Source organism: Micromys minutus (assembly GCF_963924665.1).
Source record: "Micromys minutus genome assembly, chromosome: X".
In the NCBI taxonomy this organism is placed as follows: Eukaryota; Metazoa; Chordata; class Mammalia; order Rodentia; family Muridae; genus Micromys; species Micromys minutus.
Window position 1 is genome coordinate 31,858,388 of NC_137970.1, and position 19,971 is coordinate 31,878,358.

Consider the following 19,971-nt stretch of genomic DNA (forward strand, 5'->3'; position numbering starts at 1 on the left):
CTTCATATTTGCTTCCTGTGAAGGACATTGATAAAGCTAGTGCTGTTAGTCCAGGTCTGGTTCCTGCTCATGTCTCATTCTCAAATTAGTTAGCACATAGAGAAATAATGTGTTCAAAGTTTTCCCAAACTCTGACAAATCACTAGGTAGAGATATACCTTATAGAAATGTTTTTACATTGTTTATTGTGGAGGATGGGTAGGCATAAAAGACTAAAGTATTACTCCTCTTATAAGAGATAATGGGACTTTCTGTAGTTATTTCCTATGAAGCCAGTACAGTGATGATTAAGTAGCTAATATGTCACCCAGACTCAATGATACAATGACTCAATGTGGATGAAGCAAATCTCTGGAAGATATTGTTTCCTTAGGTCCATGTACAGAGCTGTAGGTCTGGCTTCTTTTCTTTATGAAAACATATTGATCATTTGTAAGTGTACGTAAAGAAAAGGTCATTAAAACTGTAGAACAACCACCCCCCCAACATATACACACTTGAAGAACCAGGTATTCCAGAATGTTTCAGCACTTATAAATGCTTCCACAGTTGGAGGTGTGTAGATCTTAATAAAGAGGCATGAAGAGAAAAATGTTTCCAAATCCTTCTGCTAAGTTCCCAGGTGAGTCACTTCTGCTGATCACACATTTAACAAATACAGCTAATATCTGCACTTACGTGTCTGGGGCAGGCAAATGTCCACAGATTAATAATGGCAATATTTAATGCTAGATATCTTCCTATCAAGTTATTAAGGCCCCAATAGGCTGCTTTTTTTCTTTTATTTTTATTTTAATCATGATAAGGCTTAGCATTTGATTTAGTGCAGTGGTATATAATGAAGATTGTCACTATATTTAATAATTTGATAGTATGACATTGTTCAGGAAGCAGAAAACATTTTTACACTGAAGTTCTAACATCTTTAGAAAACAACTAAAATCAGATTCCCCTGCTTCTGTGAATTTCTTGCTATGGGAATTACAGTAAACTAAAGCATGAATGAAGACACTTCTACTTGAATAATTGAGGGCAGCCTTTTTTGCTGACATCTCAACTCAGCTGGAAAATAGAGACTATTATTTCTTTAATGTGCACGAAGAGAGTGAGGGAAACCTTACCAACCACTACAGTACTTCCTGTTTTAGTGACAGCACTGTGAGGGGAAATGTCGAGCTTAGAAATCACATACTCTGCAGTATGCTGAAGCATCTCCAAGCTACCTCATCTTCATGCCCTTCTTTATTAGCAAATAACCTACTGAGTTTTTCCCCAGGCTCTCTTACATGAGGCAGTAGAGTTTGACCTACATGGTCTTCATGTTGAAAAACTGATAGAGCATGCACTTCAGTTGCTAGATGTTCTAAGATACATGTGCTAAGACATTTAATTCTCACACCAACTCTCCACATCTGCTTTTATCCCTGCCTCATTATTGAGACTAAGGGATGAAAAAATCTTTTAAAAATGTCTAAACCCTTACAACTAAGATGTGACTAGACTACAATTAAATACTATGTTTTGCATCTTGTGAGTGAACAAAATGAAAAGGAAATATTTAGCAATACCTTTAGATCACTTCAAGCAAGCAGCCACTTTTCTTAAACAAAAGGATTTGGATAGAAGACCCCTGTGCTAGGAGTATGCCTATGTCTAACAAGTCACTAACAGAGGATGACATTCACGTCTGAAGGCAGAGAAATGGACTGGTCAGGAGCCACAGGTACACAAAAGATCGTTAGTGTTCACAGAGCTTGTCAGACAGCCAATGACTCAGGCTATTATCTGGCTAGGACATATCCATTTGTTCACCTCTTAGAGGATGTCAAGCTCCAAAGACCATCCAATTTTACCTGGGGGACTAACTTAAGACAGAAGTGAGCTGTGCTGTTTACAAATGGTGTGCTACAAACAACACATTCTACTATAATAATTCTGTTAACATGAGGCTTGGATATGAATCTATAAATGTAAACAATTCTAAGTTTGCAAATACAGATAACAGTAATAAATATAAATATGAAAGTTATTCTGAATTCAGATTCAATTTTCTCATTCAAAGTGTGCCACAGATGGTAGCTAGGACCTTAAGCCAAGCCACAAAAATCCTCTTTGATGCACCCTTATAGTTAAGATAAGCTACCCAACTACTCCCCTTGAAGTGTTTCTCTGGGAAATTTATTTGGAGACCCAAGCTAGAATTTGAGTCATGAGGTTGCCTCCTCCCTTAAGCCCACAAACCCTAAGAGTTCCTATCTGCTCCTGTTGGGTAAGGAATATCCTTAGTGCTCTATTCTACCAAAAGAACCCCAAGAACAGAGAGTAGCACAATTTATGGAACATCTCTAGGGTCTCAGGATCTCTGTGGATATCATCTTCTCTGCCCTAAAAGGAATATCAATTGGCCATTTGAATACATGAGTGGTTAGAATGTGATGTGCTCACAAACCAAACTGATCCTTGGTAATTTTATACAATATGTCCAAATCATCAGACTAGGAACAAGGAAAGTGCTTTCCTACCCTCCAAAGAAAGATACTTACATTGTACAGGGAGAACCCAAGGCTGCCACTACACTAAGAGAATGGAAGAAGAGAGCCTCCCTACGCTTCAGCTGTTGTATCAGCCAATTTTACAAAAGAAGCAGAACCAAGCTACCTTATGACTGTTATAGTAGTGACAAATACAGGTTATGAGGAAGGTAGGTGGTGAAGGAAAACCTACAATGGCAAATAAAAGGGGGTGAGGACAGTCATCACTTTTTTTTGTAAGAAAATGAGAGTATTTATTACATCATCTGATAACTGCCTGGAGAGAAACCGTTTCTTGGTGCAGCCCTGACTGCTTTTTGCAGGGAACTTAAAAGGAAAAGCCAATCCTGGTTTGCAGTTGCAGGGAGAAGTAGAGCAAGCAAGCAGCTTAACAAAAGCAAAAAGTGGCAGTTATCTGGGTTTTCTTTCTTTTTTTTCTCCCCTTTTTATTGGATATTTTATGTATTTACATTTCAAACTTACCAAACCTGTGACAAGCACTAGCCCCAAAGCACCTGTACACAAAATCAATTCTGATAACTGGAAGTCATGCTTAGCATCTTCAAGTAACTTTGTCAAATAATTAACACTGGCTGAAATGGAAGAGAGGCACAGACTTTCTCTACTGAGAAACCTTGCCTCTGGGAGGACTCTGGAGGAGATGCTCCTTGCTGGCCTCTATCAGCTATCTTCCTCACCTCCTCAGTTTCAGGAGTACTCTCTTTCCTTCTAGGAGGCTGTCCAGCTCCTGGACGAAAGGCTCCCATTGGAATATTGATATTTGCCTAAGAGAGAAGACAGGGTAAATTTAGCTTAAGAATAGTAAGAAATTGCATGACATTCTAAGACAGCAATCATTGTGAGGAAAATGCTTCTGAAAATTACATCTTCAAAGCTTTTTATCTAAGGAAAATTGCTGTAACAACTGCACAAAATATGCAAAGGGGAATTTCACTTCATTTATTATACATTCCTGGTATCCATCTTTAGGTCTGCACCTTGAATTTATGATTCCTTATTGGACGGAAAATTTTTGAAGACAGTTTGTTCTGGCCATTGCCCTCCTATGGTGCATGTCATTTCCTCCTTTCAGAGATGAGGAAGGAGCATATAATGCTAGAAAAGGAGGGAACCATCCACAGAAGCGATTCCACATTTAGTTCTCTGCCAGTTCCCTTTACATGGACAATGATGATGGTGCTTTCACACTTTCTAAGTTGCCACCTCCTTCGTGTCACTGCTCCAGGATCACTGAGGTCCTGGACTCTTCTATCTTCTCCCAACATCATGCTCATGTGTAGGAGAGTAAGGAAAAAGGAAAGTGTTATCAAATCAATTTCCTTTTTTCAAATGAAAATTTGGTTCTTGCCCTTTATTAAGATAAAACACTAACCTCTTTCAGTGGCAAGCATGAAGTACCTTCTTGTAAACATGAGATCTCTAAACACTAAAGTATAGAAGAATATGTTGACACAGTCATTTGAACTTGAGAAGATAAAATGTAAATTTAGATTTTACCCATATTTTGACAGATATCAAAAGGTAAGAATGTTTAATGCTTACCAACAAGGTCTTTAAATACGTTAACAATTTTAAAAATGAGAATAATAATGCTTTGTGAATTTGTGACGCGGAGTGGATGATTTAGGTACTACACCAAATGAAACAGAGTTTAGGAAGGCCCATTTGGAGACACCAGGTATATGCTTTGTTACCAATGTAATGATTAATCCACAACATAGGAAATAGCCAGTGTCAACATTCATGCAACATGTCAGGTCTGTGTTTGGCTCCAAGGAAAGCGTGCTTGAAAACTCTCTTTTGTGCTAGACTAATAATGATCCCATTGAAGAAAACAAGTTCCAAATAGCAGTCAGAAATAGCAAGAAAGGTACATCATTCTGATGCCAAGAAGTATTTTTCATTGGCATGTATTGTAAAAGAGATACACAGACAGAGGGAAATATGTATTTTACATAATTGCAAATATGGAGCAATATTTCATGAATCTCATGAGATCATGATCTATGTTTCCTCAAACATTTACCCTCAAATGATCCTTCCACTTCAACTTCCCCAATAACTGGAATTTCAGGAAGGCATCATCTCTCCAGGTCACCTTCTAATGTTAATTGGGATAATTCTTTATTTCTTGGGAGGACATAAAATAATGCTATTTACTAGTATGTGTCTCAGTGATAAAAGTGCCCTCAGTTTGATTCAGCACCACAAAGAGTCAAAACTGAATGAAATTAATAGTTTTTCCAACATTGAGATTGAATTACATATAGAGGCTTAAAATAAAACCAAACCAATGTGAAAAGCCTCAGAGAAAATGGTCTATATTAGACCAATAGACTATTTTCTCCACTATAATTTGGGTGAATGAAGAGAAATCCCAGCACTTTGGTGGCTGAGGTAAAAAGATTGTTTTGAGGCCATCCAGGGATACAAAACAAGATCCTGACCTCTCTTGAAAAAAATTTAGTTAGAATATCCCTTTAAACCCATTTATTATGAATACATAAGAAGTACCTTCTTTGTAGTGAATTTGGGTTAAAATACTATTTTTGAAAGATTCAATTGTTAAGCTATTTAATCAAGTTTATACACTTTATAATTAAATTTAGTTTTCAGTAAGGAAACATACAAAGGTGATCCTTAATAATATGATAGCTCATGTTATAACATTTTTTATTTGGAAATTATCTTTAGAACTTTTGGTAGCCTTTCCAATAGGTTGTTTATAAGAGTGAAGCAGAGCTGGTAGTTGTTATAAATTCTTTGTAATTAAAAAGGTGACAGCTTTTCTGTGCCTCATTATCCTCATTTGTAGTACAAATAATGGGCTACAGAATGATTTTTAAATCTTTTAACAATGGAGCCCTTCCTTCAAGTATTACCTGGACATCTGAAATACAAAATAGTATTCATCAAAGACACTTCTCTCTGCTACAGATAGAGATCATTACAGAAAACCAGAACTAGTCAAAATACAGTAAACAACTGAGCACAGTGTGTTAGGCTCCTATCTACAAAACAACTCCTGCACCTAGAAGCCAAACAACGTCACAGAAAAGAGGGTGAAGAAAGAATGTGAGGGCCAGGAAATCTGCTGTGAGATTTTGTTTCCTAGAAATGACAAAAAGAAGCTTCATCCATAATACCTCAACAATAGGGCTTCCTAAAGAAGACCAGAGGTTAAGAGCACCACTGAATGCTCTTCCAGAGGCCCTGAGTTCAGTTCCCAGAAACCACAACCATCTGTGATGAGATCTGGTGCCCTCTTCTGGAGTATCTGAAGACAGTGTACTAATACATAAAAGAAATAATTCTAGAAGAAGAAGAAGAAGAAGAAGAAGAAGAAGAAGAAGAAGAAGAAGAAGAAGAAGAAGAAGAAGAAGAAGAAGAAGAAGAAGAAGAAGAAGAAGAAGAAGAAGAAGAAGAAGAAGAAGGGGAGGAGGAGGAAGACCTAAACAAGAGACAACAGCAATTGACATGCTAACATTGAAAGGGGGAATTTTTATGGTATGTGTATGCATGTGTGTGGGGGGGTTTAACAATAGCAATTAAAGAAAAAGAGGCCATGGATTTGAGAGGAAGCAAAGGTTGGAGAGAGGAAAGGAAGAAGAGAAAGTATGTAATTGTCATTTTAATTTCAAAATATTAAAACACATATTGCTTAAAAATAAAATGCTAAGTGGTTAGAAAAGGAGGATTCACAACCTTTTCTTCACAACACTCAGTCTTATAAAGTTAATATCATCATATTTGTTTGACTGATAGACAAAACCTCAAAGTTTTTTGTTTTTAGAGTTTGTGATCAAGGTTACATAAACAGTACAACAAACAAAGGCCACATTTTCAAATCAAACATTTGAAGTTAATCTTTTCACTCTATTAATACAGTTTGCCAAGTTCTTTTCACTTGGCTAATGGTAGCTCTAACCAGCTCTAAAATTGCAGACTTATACTTTGAGAGTGACCTTTGAAAAGAAAAACACAAAATGCATACTTCTAAAATAGATTTCAAACAAAAGCTACTTGGAAAATGAGCCATTAACTCTGACTTGACACTTTTTCTTCTTGAAGGCATCACTCAAGAAATCAGCGACCTAAATGGATTTTTAGAACAGCAAATATTGATGGGAAAGAAAGCAGCCTAAAAACATTTTGACCATCTAATCATTACAGTGCATCAATAAGGGAACAAAAGAGCAATGCTTTGTCAACTATGTCATGCACTACACTAGTAATAAGATGATTAAAGAGGCTTCATTATTGCAGTTGTAGGGGAGTGATATCTAAGTGACAAAAAAACTATATTATAGCCATAAGAAAAAATCTTCATAATTTGAATTTGATGGAAAAAATGTAGATTATCTCTTCTTCTGTCATCTAGAAAATTAGGTCATATTTTTGCCTTTTTTATTGCCTTGCTTTATGTCTGAACACAAAATAACATTTCGATAACTTAGTACTTCCATCTGCAAATTGGGTATGGTATTTGCTTTTCAAATTGTGTATAATGTAAGTTGTACATTTTATAACAGAATAAGCAGAAACATAAAAGGTTTGACATGAACGACTTAGAATCTATAAGATGAGGATCTATAGCGATTCTTTATGAATACAAAGAAAGATGGTTCTTGGGATAACTCTTATTTCTTGTTCCTATTTTCAGTTTACTCATTTTAGATGCCTTAAAATATGCCCCTAATGTGGTAGACCAGGTCCATCACCTTCCCAAGCTATACATAATTTGTTACATTCTCCAAGCTGGAAATGGAAAAAAAAAATCTAATAGGTCATCTTTGGCTAGAGAAGGATACTGTTTCCTGATAGAAGACCTATCTGATGTGAAATTAATACTGCTCTTGATCTCACCAGGTAAAGAAAAGTAGAAAGAATTCCCTGTAAGCTAATTCCACCACTCCCTTAATTATTTGTATTGTTCTCCTTCCCTGGCTCTAGGCTTTGAGCCAGGAGGACACTGGAAACAAAATTCCCTCCTCAGTCTCTAGTATATGACTTACAATAAGATGACATCTTCTTTCCCCAAAGGGTTAGATTTTGATACCTGCTGCTTACTAAGGATTGGCAATTTCTACTAAACCTCATTCCATAACCACTGCTCTCTCTTCCCCGTCTTTCTTATCCCCACTCACTAGCTCTTTTTCAGAAACTACTGTGATTTATCTGAACATTGCATGTTTGCTTGAAAGGACTCCCATGCCCACTGATTCTATTTTTTGTTTTCCAGTGCCCTGGGACCTCCTGCCATTATTGATGTGTGCAATTCTCCTATGGCAGGCAGGAAATCTTATAGGGTTGTTTCAGAACTGCTTTCTGCTCTGTTCTATTCTTGGGCCTTATCCTGCTCTGAATGAAATGCAACATGATACTTTAAAACTTACAGCATTTGTACAAAAGATTTGCAGGAAAAAAAAATGTTCTCTAAGACTAGAAAATGAAACATTGTCGACCAACCAAATCCTCCACAGCTCCCATGGACTAGAACACCAACCATTGAGCACACATTGAGAGACCCATGGCTCCAGTTTCATATGCAGCAGAGGGTAGCAGTGTCTGGCATCAATGTGAGAAGAGGCCTTTGGTCCAGTGTAGGGGAATGCCAAGGCACTGAGGTGGAGAGGGTGATTGGGAGCTAGTGCACCTTCATAAAGAAGAGAAGGAGAGGGGTAAGCGAGTGGAGGTGGGCAAAGAGGATAACATCTCAAATGTAAATACAGAAAGTATCTAATAAAATTTGTTTTAAAGAACTGAAAAAAAGACTAGAAAATGAGATTCATTTTGACACAGTCTGAAATAAGGTACAGACGAACACATATCTCTATCAAATAAAAGATAATCAATTTATTTTTTCAATAAAATCCAAAAGCTGTAGAATGACTAATTCTTGAAATGTAGAGTAAAATCCTAACATCAGACTTTCCTAGTCAATGGTTTTGTAAAACTCCCATTCACTCACTGGTCTTCATCCATGATATTTCATGCTGTAAAGTCCTCTTCCCTCCAACACTTTGTTCTCAGCGTTTTTTCTTCTCTTTAATAATCTCCTCAATGACTCAACTGTAATCTTGCCATCCATGGTAAAGTACATTTCAAGGATGTACTATATAGCTTTTGAGACAATATGTACAATTGGTTGGGGGGCGGGTTATATTTATGAAGTACTTCTAAATGGCAGCATTAAAACATGACATATTTTAGTGAGGATATGACTGCTTGCCTCATGTCGCAATGTTGGAGCCCTCATCAAAGCATCAGAGGGCATTAGTTGGAGTAACACCAAACCCACTTGAGAGTGACAGTGCTACATTTAAGTTCTTGATACACTTTAAAAAAACAGAATTATAAATCATAAACAGTGTGCTTGAGTGGTTTATATAAGAAAGAAACAGTAAGTCTATGATCAAAGAAAGGGTCTTGCAGTACAGTAAAACAAACATCAAATGAAAGTTAACATTTTGTTTTAAGTTTCAGTTACAGATACAAAGGAAAGCATTGTCATTGTTAAGGTTTTTAGCTTAAGCAATATACTGGTTAGGTGACCAAACATCCAGGGTGGTAGTCTGCTCCTTTGTAGTGAGGGCTTTTGTACACTTGGATTTTTTTTTTTTTTTAACCAGAAATCCAACTCAGGAAAAACAGTCCTACATTATCCTTGCTCTGACAGAAACTGCTTTTTCTTCCATGGAACCTTTATGCCCTGGACTGTGGAGAGTAGGAAAATAGTGTTAATAGGTGGGTAAAATCAAGAAGTACTAGACTGTGTGGTATGGAAATATTTTGTTCTACATGTGTACTTGCTACAATGTGACTTTCATACATCACAAGCCAAAAGGGCTGAGTCAAGTGACTCAGGCATAGCAAGAAAATGTTTTCCATAGTAAGTAACCACGCACTCCCTAAAAATGCAGGACTCCAATAATCTTGCCCGTGAATATGTGATAAAGGAATTAGATTTGGGATCACACAAAGCTTTATTAAGTCAGTTAAGCCAGATGAAATACAGTGGCCGTGCTCGCTTATATTTCAAGGCCATATTCATCATTGGATTACTTTGTGCTTTTCACTTCAAGCCACGTTGCTTTTAATATGACTTTAAGTGGCTATCAGCTTCTTAATTCAGACTCTGTGAATGCTGGTTGCTCATGTGGGCTTGGCACTTGTGGCTTCCCTTGAGATGGTCCCCAGCCATTCACCTCTATCAAGGGTTGGAGGGTGGGGAGAGTTTGAAACAAGCCCACAGAACACTGCATTTTAGGGTCACACTGAGTGTCTGAGTCACCTGACTCAGCCCTTTTGGCTTGTGATGTATGAAAGTCACATTGTAGTAGGTACACAGTAATTGAATAGCTCCAGCTATTTTTGTCATACAAGAATTAAGCCTTAGATGCCACTCTCAAGAGACTCAGAGACTACTAGAAGCTGGTCAAGGCCTTGAAGGTCACTGGTCATTTGACACATCTACTTACAAATTATGAAGACCATCCTAGTGCTATGACTAGGACTTAAGCCTCTTTTCTGGTCAGCTATGATGTCCTTAAATCTCACAGGAGAAGACAAATGTCAGAAAGAATGGATCAGTGTCAACCCAGAGATGACTGGCTTTGTGTGAGCTGAGGTTCTGGAGAAGCCTGTGACAACTCCTAAAATAGGTGTGCTTAGGAGTACCAGAAGATGCAGCCAGTGACTGGTATCACTTGTTCTCATTAGAGAAAGCTACTGCACAGATGGTTGATGGGATTAAATTTCTCAGCAGTTCCAACTTTCCCTGCCACCTGTCATGTCACATCCCATGACCCAGTATACAGAGTGTGCTGATGTTGCCTTGGTTGCAGTTCCCATTATAATCAACAATGGGATTGTCAAGTTTCCATCCACAGGACAAATGCAACCCATCACCAAAATTTTAAATAAGCTGTTGGGAAACAGGCACATTCATCCACTTTATGACCCTGTGACTGCTTCAAAGAATCATAGCAGTGATGATAGTTGAAGCAGTCAAAGCCGAGCATATTTGCTGTCTGCCTGGTCCTTTACAGAAAATGTTTTGTCAAGATCTGATATAGATAACTTTACGAGCAGCTTAAAGAGCTCTCTCTTGTCTATGAAAAATCAACTGGTTCCTGCAGAATGGTTTTACACCATTGGTGAGACTTAATCCACTGAGAAATAATGGTAACTTAGATTCTCCTTACAGTTCAGAGGCCATCTACCTACCTTCTGTAAGGATGAGTCGAATTCTGACCTTCCTGTTATTCTGGTATATGGGGTAATAGAGTTGAATGAGGAAAAAGCAAAGTCATTCCTTGAATTGTAGAGACAGAATAGTCACCTTTTAAGGAGTGTCTACACTAGAAACCAGGGATTTGTCATAAACTGTCTAGTTAACTCATTACAACAGTCCTCTTATATAGCAGTGTCTGCCTCAGTATTACAGAAAAATAAACTAAGGATGCTTAAAGTCACAGAGATTTGTAACTGCTTGACTCTCTATTTTTTTGCACACTCTAAAAAGTTACCAGCCTATGAGAAATACAGTTGAAAGCTCAGTTCACTCACTCCAGACAAAATAGAAATCTAAATCTAAGATATTGGAAATTTGCATACAAAACATTATTCTGTAAAGTTCAAAAGGCTTGAAGAACATTGCCTTCATGAGAAGAATAGATGCTATTAAGAAGTAATGGGGGAAGAGAGAAAGAAAAGAAAAAGGGAAAAAAGAAGTAACAGGCTGTGAGAAAGTTTCCTAAACAGTACAGAAACTCCTAATCTAATAATATCCCATGAAACTTATGGTATACTAAGGCATAGACTTTGGGAATTGATAAAATGGTAATGATGATGACTGATTGATGGATGATAACAGCTATTTATTGAGTGATTACTATGTTAGGCATTGCACTAGCATCTACATCTATTTATTACACACTTGCAGAAACACTAGGGAAGATGTTCTGCTACTCATTCTGTTAACAGATAAGCAGAGGATGAAAAACAAAGAGGTTAAACTACTTGCCCAAAGTCATACAGCTGTTAAGTATTGTAGGCTATGGCCTTATCAAGTACAGAGATCAGGTATCAACTCACTGTTGCGTACCCTACTCCTGGCACATAATATGCCCCCTACCAGGAAATTGCAGTTGAATTGGATTGAAGATATACTATAGCCCCTGGAAATGGCAGTTAAATTGTATTGAAGATAAGAGTCTAATAAAAAGGAGTGACTATGGACTGGAAAGATAGATCACAGGTGAAGAGGACCCAGTTTCCACTCCCATCATTCACATGATAGATACACCTCCCTCTTCAGGCTTCTGTGAGCACTGGGCACCAGGCACACATGTAGTGCACATACTTACATGCAGACAAAACATCCATACACATAAAAATAAAATGACTTTTCAAAATTTGCAGTAACTAAAATGTGTTGATTAGACCATTTAAAAGCATCTGATGATATTTACCCAGTTGTGCTCGCTCATCAATCAGATTTTGTGTTTGCTTCAGAAAAACTCATGATCTCATGTTCCTATTATGAACCATTATGTATCATGTAATCACTTCCATACTTTGTTTAATGTGCCCTATTTAAGGTTAATGTAAAGTGGATAGGATAGTGCTGATGCTAGCCACAACAAAAATATTTCATTTGAAAGTCCATTAAAATGCTCTTTCAAAGAGACATCAAATACATTGAAAAAAGGCAACACCACATCCATAAGGAACCACTGATTGCCCTTATTGGAAAAGTAAATGTGTGTGTGTGTGTGTGTGTGTGTGTGTGTGCGCGCGCGCGCGCGCGCGCGCGCTCACTCACATAAAGCAACCTAATAGCAGCTATTGAGAGTGTCCAATCGTGGCATTTTAAATATTGCAGACCTTAAAATACATCAAGGTCAAATTTAGTAAATAAAATGCTGGTGAATTTTCAGTGAGATTTATACGAGCCAAAGGGCACTACAGAAAAAAAAAATCAATACACTTTCAGCTTTAAAGGGGAGAGATGAAAAAGCAGCTTGGTAGCGTTCTGAGAAATAAGAAGAAAATTTTCTGTTTAGCACTTTAAGAGCATGGAGTGCAGGGATCACGACTCTGATCTTAACTACCCCTGTGATCTTCACTAGAACAATGGTCGCTCTCCAGTGATTGCTTACTATCTATCATGTTAAAAGTTTAGCATCATGTTTGTTAATTCCTAAACAGAATTCCTATTGCCTCCGTGTCACAGATTTGGAAGTGGAGGTCCAGACGGTAAGCCAGTGTTTCTGCTCTAGCACAAGATAGATTCAGGACTGTAGTCTGTGTTCAGAGTCCTTGCTACTATTTGAATATCATGTAAAACAGAAGATTCAAAGGTTCAAGGTTCATGGATCCAAGTGGCAAAATACTACCCACTACCATTGTCAGGATACATCTGAGACTCGCTAGCTAGAGATACCAAGAATGCTCAATATGTAGAAGGGAATTCTTGCCAAATGCATTGGCTCTTCTTTGGGCTTGCTCAATGACAGGTTTCTAGAGACTGGCATACATCCGGCCACTTAAAAACTTCATCGATTTAAGGGTATGCATTAGTCATGACAAGTACAGATTTGTCTCTCCAACACCCTTTACAAATGCTGTAATCTTGGATTTCTTAAGCCTTTAATAATGTACTCACCGCCTGGCCAAACACAGACCCTAAAACTCAGTCAGTCTTTTGTGATTGTGTTTATGCTGTGTCCAGGAATTAGAGTTAAAAGATTCAGAAGCCACTGAGTGCCCTGCAGCATTCTGAAAAGTCCAGGAAGGAAAGAAGTTTCTTGGGAAAACACACAGCTAGATTCTGTGCTGATAGAAGGAAAACAGAATTTGGCAGGAAAACATTGTGCCCAGAGTCTCTCGGGCTGGGAAGTATTTGAGAGTCAAACTCGCAGCCCTCCAAAGAAATAACAGATTTAGTTTTAAGTGAAAACAAATATTGAAAGTATTTTCCTATTATATGCACATTTCAAATGCTGCTTCTGTCTGTATCTCCTCTCTGTGGAAGACACTAGCCAGTATAAGCAACCAAAGAGTATGTTTGTTGGAAGAAAATTTAGTAACACACAAACTAAAAACTCACAAGGGTTTCAAGAAATATTTTATCAGTGCTAGGACTCAAACTCAGAGCCTCACATATACTACTCACGTGCCCTACTACTGAGTTAAATCTCCTGCTTCAAAAGATGTATTTGAGACAAGTGAGTCAAGCTAACTGTGACCTACTATTATATCTTTATATCAGTTAAGTATAAAACTGAAAATTGAATGTTCTATTCCCTATCAATGGATATATAAAAATTCCATATGTATTTTTAATTAACATGCAATAGCTGCGCATCTTTATGGGGAACAGGGTATTTTAGCAGTATATACATATATTTTCTTACTCACTTTACTTCCCACACTCACTGCTCTCCTCCAGATCACCCCCTCCCACAATCCTTCCCCCATCTCCCTCCCCTTCTCCTGTAAGTCAGTAGGAGACCCCTGGGTATCCCCCCATGCTGGCACTTCAAGTCTCTGTGGGGCTTGGTGCTTCCTCTCCCACTGAGGCCGAACAAGGCAACTCAGCTCGAAGAACATACCCCATATATCTTTTCTGGGACAGGCCCTGATCCAGTTGTTCGGTACACACATGAAGACCAAGCTGCCAGATATAGTGGTCAAATCAGACACAGTAGCATTTCCTACTTGTTATTTTGGAGCCTTTGCAAACCTCTCTCTGGCTCTTCATAAAGGATAAGTTATTGTGAATCTAGTATGTTTGGTAAAATGTAATTCTCATTTTACAATTCATAGCAATTAAAAGCAGCTCCTCTCAGTTTTACAGCCCTTTCTCAATTCTGCCTCCTTTGCCTTAAAAAGAGGAACTTGCTTTTCTTCTTCAAGTTAATAATCAGAGATGAACAGTCGCAGTAGGTCAGAAGCCACAGAGCCGATGGTAAAACACAAATATACCGACTTACCTGAATGGCTCTGACGTTGGAAATGGGCTGCTTCGACATGTTCACAAGGTCTTATCCCTAAAAAAACAAGACACTGTTAGAGGTGGCAGCCTTCAGATTCGAGGTCGTGATAAATTAGAATTTAACTCATGATTCAACTGGGCAGTCGCCCCTTTCACTGGTCATATATCCTTTTGGTCTCAGTTTCTGCAGTTACTTGGAGACTCTTTTTCCCAATGCCTCAGGGAGAGGGAACACTAGAGCACCCCGATAAATCATTCAGAAGATATACCGAGCCTTACCCCTGATGGAAATGATAGTTGATCAGAAACTTGAAAGGCCCTATCCTCTCTTCACCTGCCCTCTTGACCCTCTGCCAAGAGCCTCAAACCAAAGAGGCGGTACCAGTGAAACACCTTTGTTCTGCAACAGAGGCTTGGCTGCAGCTTGAAACTGAACTTGTGGTCTGTGCTCACTGTGGCCAGGGCAGCTGTTCAGTTCGGCAGGAGCAACTATTCTCTTTGTAATACCTGCCGATGATGGCCCTGCTTTTGGAGTATCTCGGCTGTGCGAATATCTCTTCTCCCAGCAACCTTTGAAGACATTTGGAGACACTTTGAAGAGCCAGGTTGTTTAATCTAAATGTGTGTCCCACCCAACCGTCTCTAAAAAGCCTAGATTATAGAAACAATGGGAGCCAGAATGTTCTGGAACTGGCTTTCTTCCGTGGAACAACAATCTCAGAAAGAAAGTAGAATTCCATAACCATATCAGATCCCCAAAATGTAGAAGCACTTTTTTTTCTTCAAACCTTCTTTAAACACAGGAGTCCTAACGTTGAGCATAGGACCAAAGCCCACCTGCAGATACAGGCTTGGTTTGCTGGAGCTAAAGGAACAAAGAACACTAAGGAACCTGGCTCTGGCCTGTTTTTATAGCTGTCTGTTAAACATCAACCAGACCAAGTAAAAAGTTTAAAACTCATTGAATTCAAAACATTCTCTGTTCTAAACCCGAACTATAAAATGACTGGACCGAATTCTATGTAGTGATTGCTATGCATGTGTCTTAACATGGGGTTAAATGAACACAGGGATCAGTCTTAGTGTTTCACACAAAGCCCCTGAAATTTGGACAATGGCATTCAATATTTCTAGGCCCGTTTCCTCTTCCTTAAAAGGCTCCTGCCTCACAAGCTATGGGAAGATTTGAGTGGTATAACTCCTTTGACAAGGCTTTCTGAACTCCAAAGAATGGTGCGAATGTTTATTTCATTAATGCCAATGGCCACACAGCTCATGACTTCTGAGTGCTGTGTTCATCTGCAGCCTTAAACATAGAGATGAAACCCTGACCCTTGGGAGCTTCCAGAGACTAAGCCACCAATCAAAGGGCATGCCTTGCCTGGCCTCCTTGTGAGAGGATATGCCTAATCCTGTAGGAATGTGAAGGCCCTGGGAGGTGGTATTCCCTGGGGCAGTACCCTCTCAGAAGTGAAAGGGTGGGGGATGGAATGAAGAACTCCAGGATAGGGAACCAGGATGGGGGGAGGCAACATTTGGGATATAAATTAAATAATTTTTTTAATTAATAATTAAAAATGTAGAGAGGAACTGATGTATGGTCTTCTACACAGAAATAAATTACCAGAAAACTTTGGTAAAAATAGTTTTTTATTTGTTTGTTTGTTTTTTAGAGCTTAGCTTTTGTTCTATGAAGATAAATAAGTGTATACTTATTTTTTAAATGTCTACAATTACTATAGCTCAATATATAGTTTGCGGAGTCGTGTACATTGAAATGATATATATGAACTTTTAAACTTCCATCTAAATATACTGCTTCCAGTATATTTGGTTCTTCCAGGAAGAACCAATTTAACCATAATCAAAAATTAAGTAAGAACAACAGGTTGAACAGTCAAGAATACATTTTTCTTTATGATCCTTTTCCAGTTGAGCAGCTACCTTCCGTTCATCGTCAAAGACACATAAAGAACTTTCTAATTTGATATTCTAGGATACACAGCTCAATGCTGCAATGATACACCTAGAATAGCTTAATTTGTGATGTTTCCACTTGCCAAGCACTAAAAGAAATAGTGCAAAAAATAATAATCCTTACAAGACTTTAAAATCCTGACCAATGTTTGCTACGTGTGCACACAACTAGAATTTAATCAGCATTGCTTTTATTGTTACTGTATATTCATTTAAACTATGAGAATTAGGAAACGTCGTTATGTGGTTACAATATCAAGTTGAAATACAGACACAGCAAGCAATGAATGGTTTTGTTTATACTGCATTGACTTTTCTACACAGTTTTACTGTTTTTCACAGACTATTTGTGCCGACTACTGGATTACATACAGTATTTCCTGGGAAACTCTGAGCCTAACAGACGGATGGACCTTGTCTCTCCTAGCTAGTTTTGCTATATTCTCATCTGTACGTGGATCTCTTCATAACATCTTTGTTGATCTTTAATAGAGATATCTAGAGAAAGTCAGTTTTCTCCCCACTCTCATTTCTCACCGTCAGGCTAGAGAATATGTGTATAAATCAGTTCAGCAGCAATTCCTGCTGTCCTCATTATTTGCAGAGAAATCAGGGCAAAGCACAGTGATGAATAAAAATAGACAGTGCTCCCTGGCTGTTTCCTTGGTTGTGCATTCACCTCCATCAGGATATACTGTGTAGTGCATCCTCTCTCGACATCTGCATTCCCCTTCTGTGAATGGAAGCAGCATTTATCAACTCACCCCACCACTGCCCACTTCAGGGCCACTGTTCTTTATCCAAAGAGATGTTCTTTACAACAAGCGACTGCTGTGTCTGTCTGCTGAGTCTGGCTAAAATTTGAAACACTGCAAGTCTGACAAGGCATCCTGACTTTAATAAACTGGTGATACTTGCCAACTGAACACAGGTAAGTTTTGCTGGCAGTCTGTGGGAACTTTTAATAGTCTTTGCGCTGAGTCATGGATGATAGACCCCACCCCCCACCCCGTTTGGTTTTGATTGGGCAGCATCTAATATCTGGCTTCTAAATAAAACCTTCCAACGTTCTGAAACTGGTCAACAATAATATCACTAGCTTCACAAGTAGAGATTGAGGGGAAAATCAATCTCTATTTGGAAAGAAGAGCTTTGTTTGTTCTTTTTGAAAGGTCAAGGAAATGAGTAAAGCACTATCTCAAAGGGATTTCTCTTCTGTCCTGAAACTAAAAATAATTCTCGAGGAGAGTATACAATGATGCTCTGACTGCTTCAATATGCTGGGAGGAAAAAGAGAGTTTTTGCAGTTCCAATCTGTGCCCATTGTAGATAAAGACATTGAGGGCTGCCCTCTACCCCGCTGGGTACAGGAACAATGGCCAAAGCAAAGCTCTCAAAAAGATGATTCGGTCAACACCACTTGATTGTTGAGACCAAGCCCAGCTGTTACAGAAAGGAGAAAAGGATTCTAAACTTTCATCATGTAACAACTCTCAGCATCATTTTCATTTAGACAAACGCACACACACAAAACTTAACAACTCAGCTTTACTCTGCCCACTCTTCTGAGTCTCAGCTTAGAGAATGTTGTCAGTCTGCAGCCGACAGTAAAGCTGGCCGGCAGAGCTTCAAGGTCACAGAGTCCATATCTGGACTCTGAACATTTTATTAACAGCCTTCTCAGTGAAAATCCCTTTCAACACACACACACACACTTTATAAAATAGAATCCGGGATATCACTAGTGAATAGGGAATTGACAAAGAAGCCACCCAGTACTTAGCAACCTACAAAGTTAGGAGTAGTTACTTTAAGTTGGGGAATCAAGAAAATTTCCTCTTGAAAGCTGGGAGTGAAAGCTGAGTCCTTCTGCTTACCTGCTCTCTGGAATTGTTTACTGCCTAAGAACAGTCCCAGGCAGCCAGTTGCAAAAACACACAAAAAAAAAAGCTTTAGAGGGTAGAAGAAACTCCCGGTGTCCTCTGAGCTGGGATCTCAATTCCAGTGCTTTTCATGTGGCTGAAACAGCTGGAGTGCTCTGTCCCTCTCCGGTCCTGAGAGCTGCTCCTGGCTTGGGCTAGAGGGGAACTCGCTTTAAGGCTAAAGTGTTAAAGAGAATTCCTGTCATAGCTCACAGTTGTTCTTCCTAAATATAGAGTTTGATACAAGCCATAGGCTGGCTGCCTCTGAAAGGCTTGACCGTGTGGAAAGCAGGGCTCAGATATCAGCCTGGAGGTTGCTACGTTATCTTACTGCCCTCCTAATCTTGAGGAGGCTGGCTGCTTTCTCTCACAGTTTCTGATGGGTGTAGTGAACTTCAAAAAAGTAGGAAAAGTCTATCTTTAGCTGTATTATCTAGAGGCCAGAAAATGAGGAAAGGTTCATTAAAAATTGGGGGAAGCAGGGTGCTAACGTCAGACATTGCTTGAGTCCAAACTTGGTAACTTGGGAGCTGTTAAAGTTACTTAATAATCAGCACTCCAAAAGCAGTCACCAAATAATCTAATTATACCATAACATCAAACTATAAGATATTGTCCTAGTTTGTAGGTCAAACATGGTTAAAAATGGGCAAGCTGGTATGGTTGCTGGCCCCAGAGCAACCATTGCTAGCTTGGCTTTCCTGATTTCATTGATGGATTAACCTTAGACCTGGGCACAAAGGAACCAGCAGAAGAGAACAAAACAAAGGGGGGGGGTGTATACTTTTAGTTTTGGCAAAGGCCAAGATTAGGTACCTGGAAAAATGTTTTTAAATCCCAAGGCTCATGGTCACTGTTTTGAACATGGCTTTGTTGATGAACGTCTTCAGTCTCTCAATTAACTTCGTACAAAGCTTCCCTCCTAGTGAGGCATGCTAGCTCTAGCTCGTACCTGTAATTCTGGCATCCAGGAGGCAGAGGCCGGTATATCTCTGTGACCTGAGTTTGAGATCAGTCTAGTCTACTTAGTGAGTTCCAGGCAGCCAGGGCTATGGAGGGTGATCCTGTCTTAACAACAACCTAAACATAAACATAAACAAATAAAAAGCTACCACAGAAAAACATCTTCCCTTTGGTAGAAGTACTTTGGTAGAAATCCTTTTTAAGACAGACTTAAAATACATCCCCTGGGTGGTCACACTTGGAACCACCATGACAGGACATTCTCAACACCAGGCATCATCAACCTGTCTTGCTATGTGAAAAAAAGAAGCCTTAAATTCTCTAAGTCAAGTACCACGTCCTGGCCGGGGTGAAGTCACTGAGCGTAGAGGACAACAGTGGGGCACAAACTTGTACAGTGCTGAGTGGTTGTCATCTGAGCATCAGTGCCAGCTGGGGCCCCTTAGGAGCACCAAGAAGGCAGGCACTTTACTTGACTTCATTCCATAACGCCTTAAAATTTCCACTACTGTCGTCAGTTTAAGGCTCGCATACAAGTCCACACCTGCTGTTC

General features: G+C 39.0%; 1 protein-coding gene across 1 annotated transcript in view; it reads right to left on the minus strand.

Annotated features, from left to right (window-relative positions):
* Window positions 1-18,635, minus strand: part of SMPX (small muscle protein X-linked) — a 51,831-nt gene extending 33,196 nt beyond the window's left edge. Inside the window, exons 1-3 of the mRNA XM_080909749.1 lie at window positions 18,411-18,635; window positions 14,555-14,611; window positions 3,230-3,316 (exon numbers count right to left, since the gene is read on the minus strand). Coding sequence (XP_080765875.1) covers window positions 3,230-3,316; window positions 14,555-14,593 — 126 coding nt within the window. The 5' untranslated portion in view covers window positions 14,594-14,611; window positions 18,411-18,635. The remainder of the gene's footprint in view (window positions 1-3,229; window positions 3,317-14,554; window positions 14,612-18,410) is intronic.
* Window positions 18,636-19,971: the final 1,336 nt, after the last annotated feature.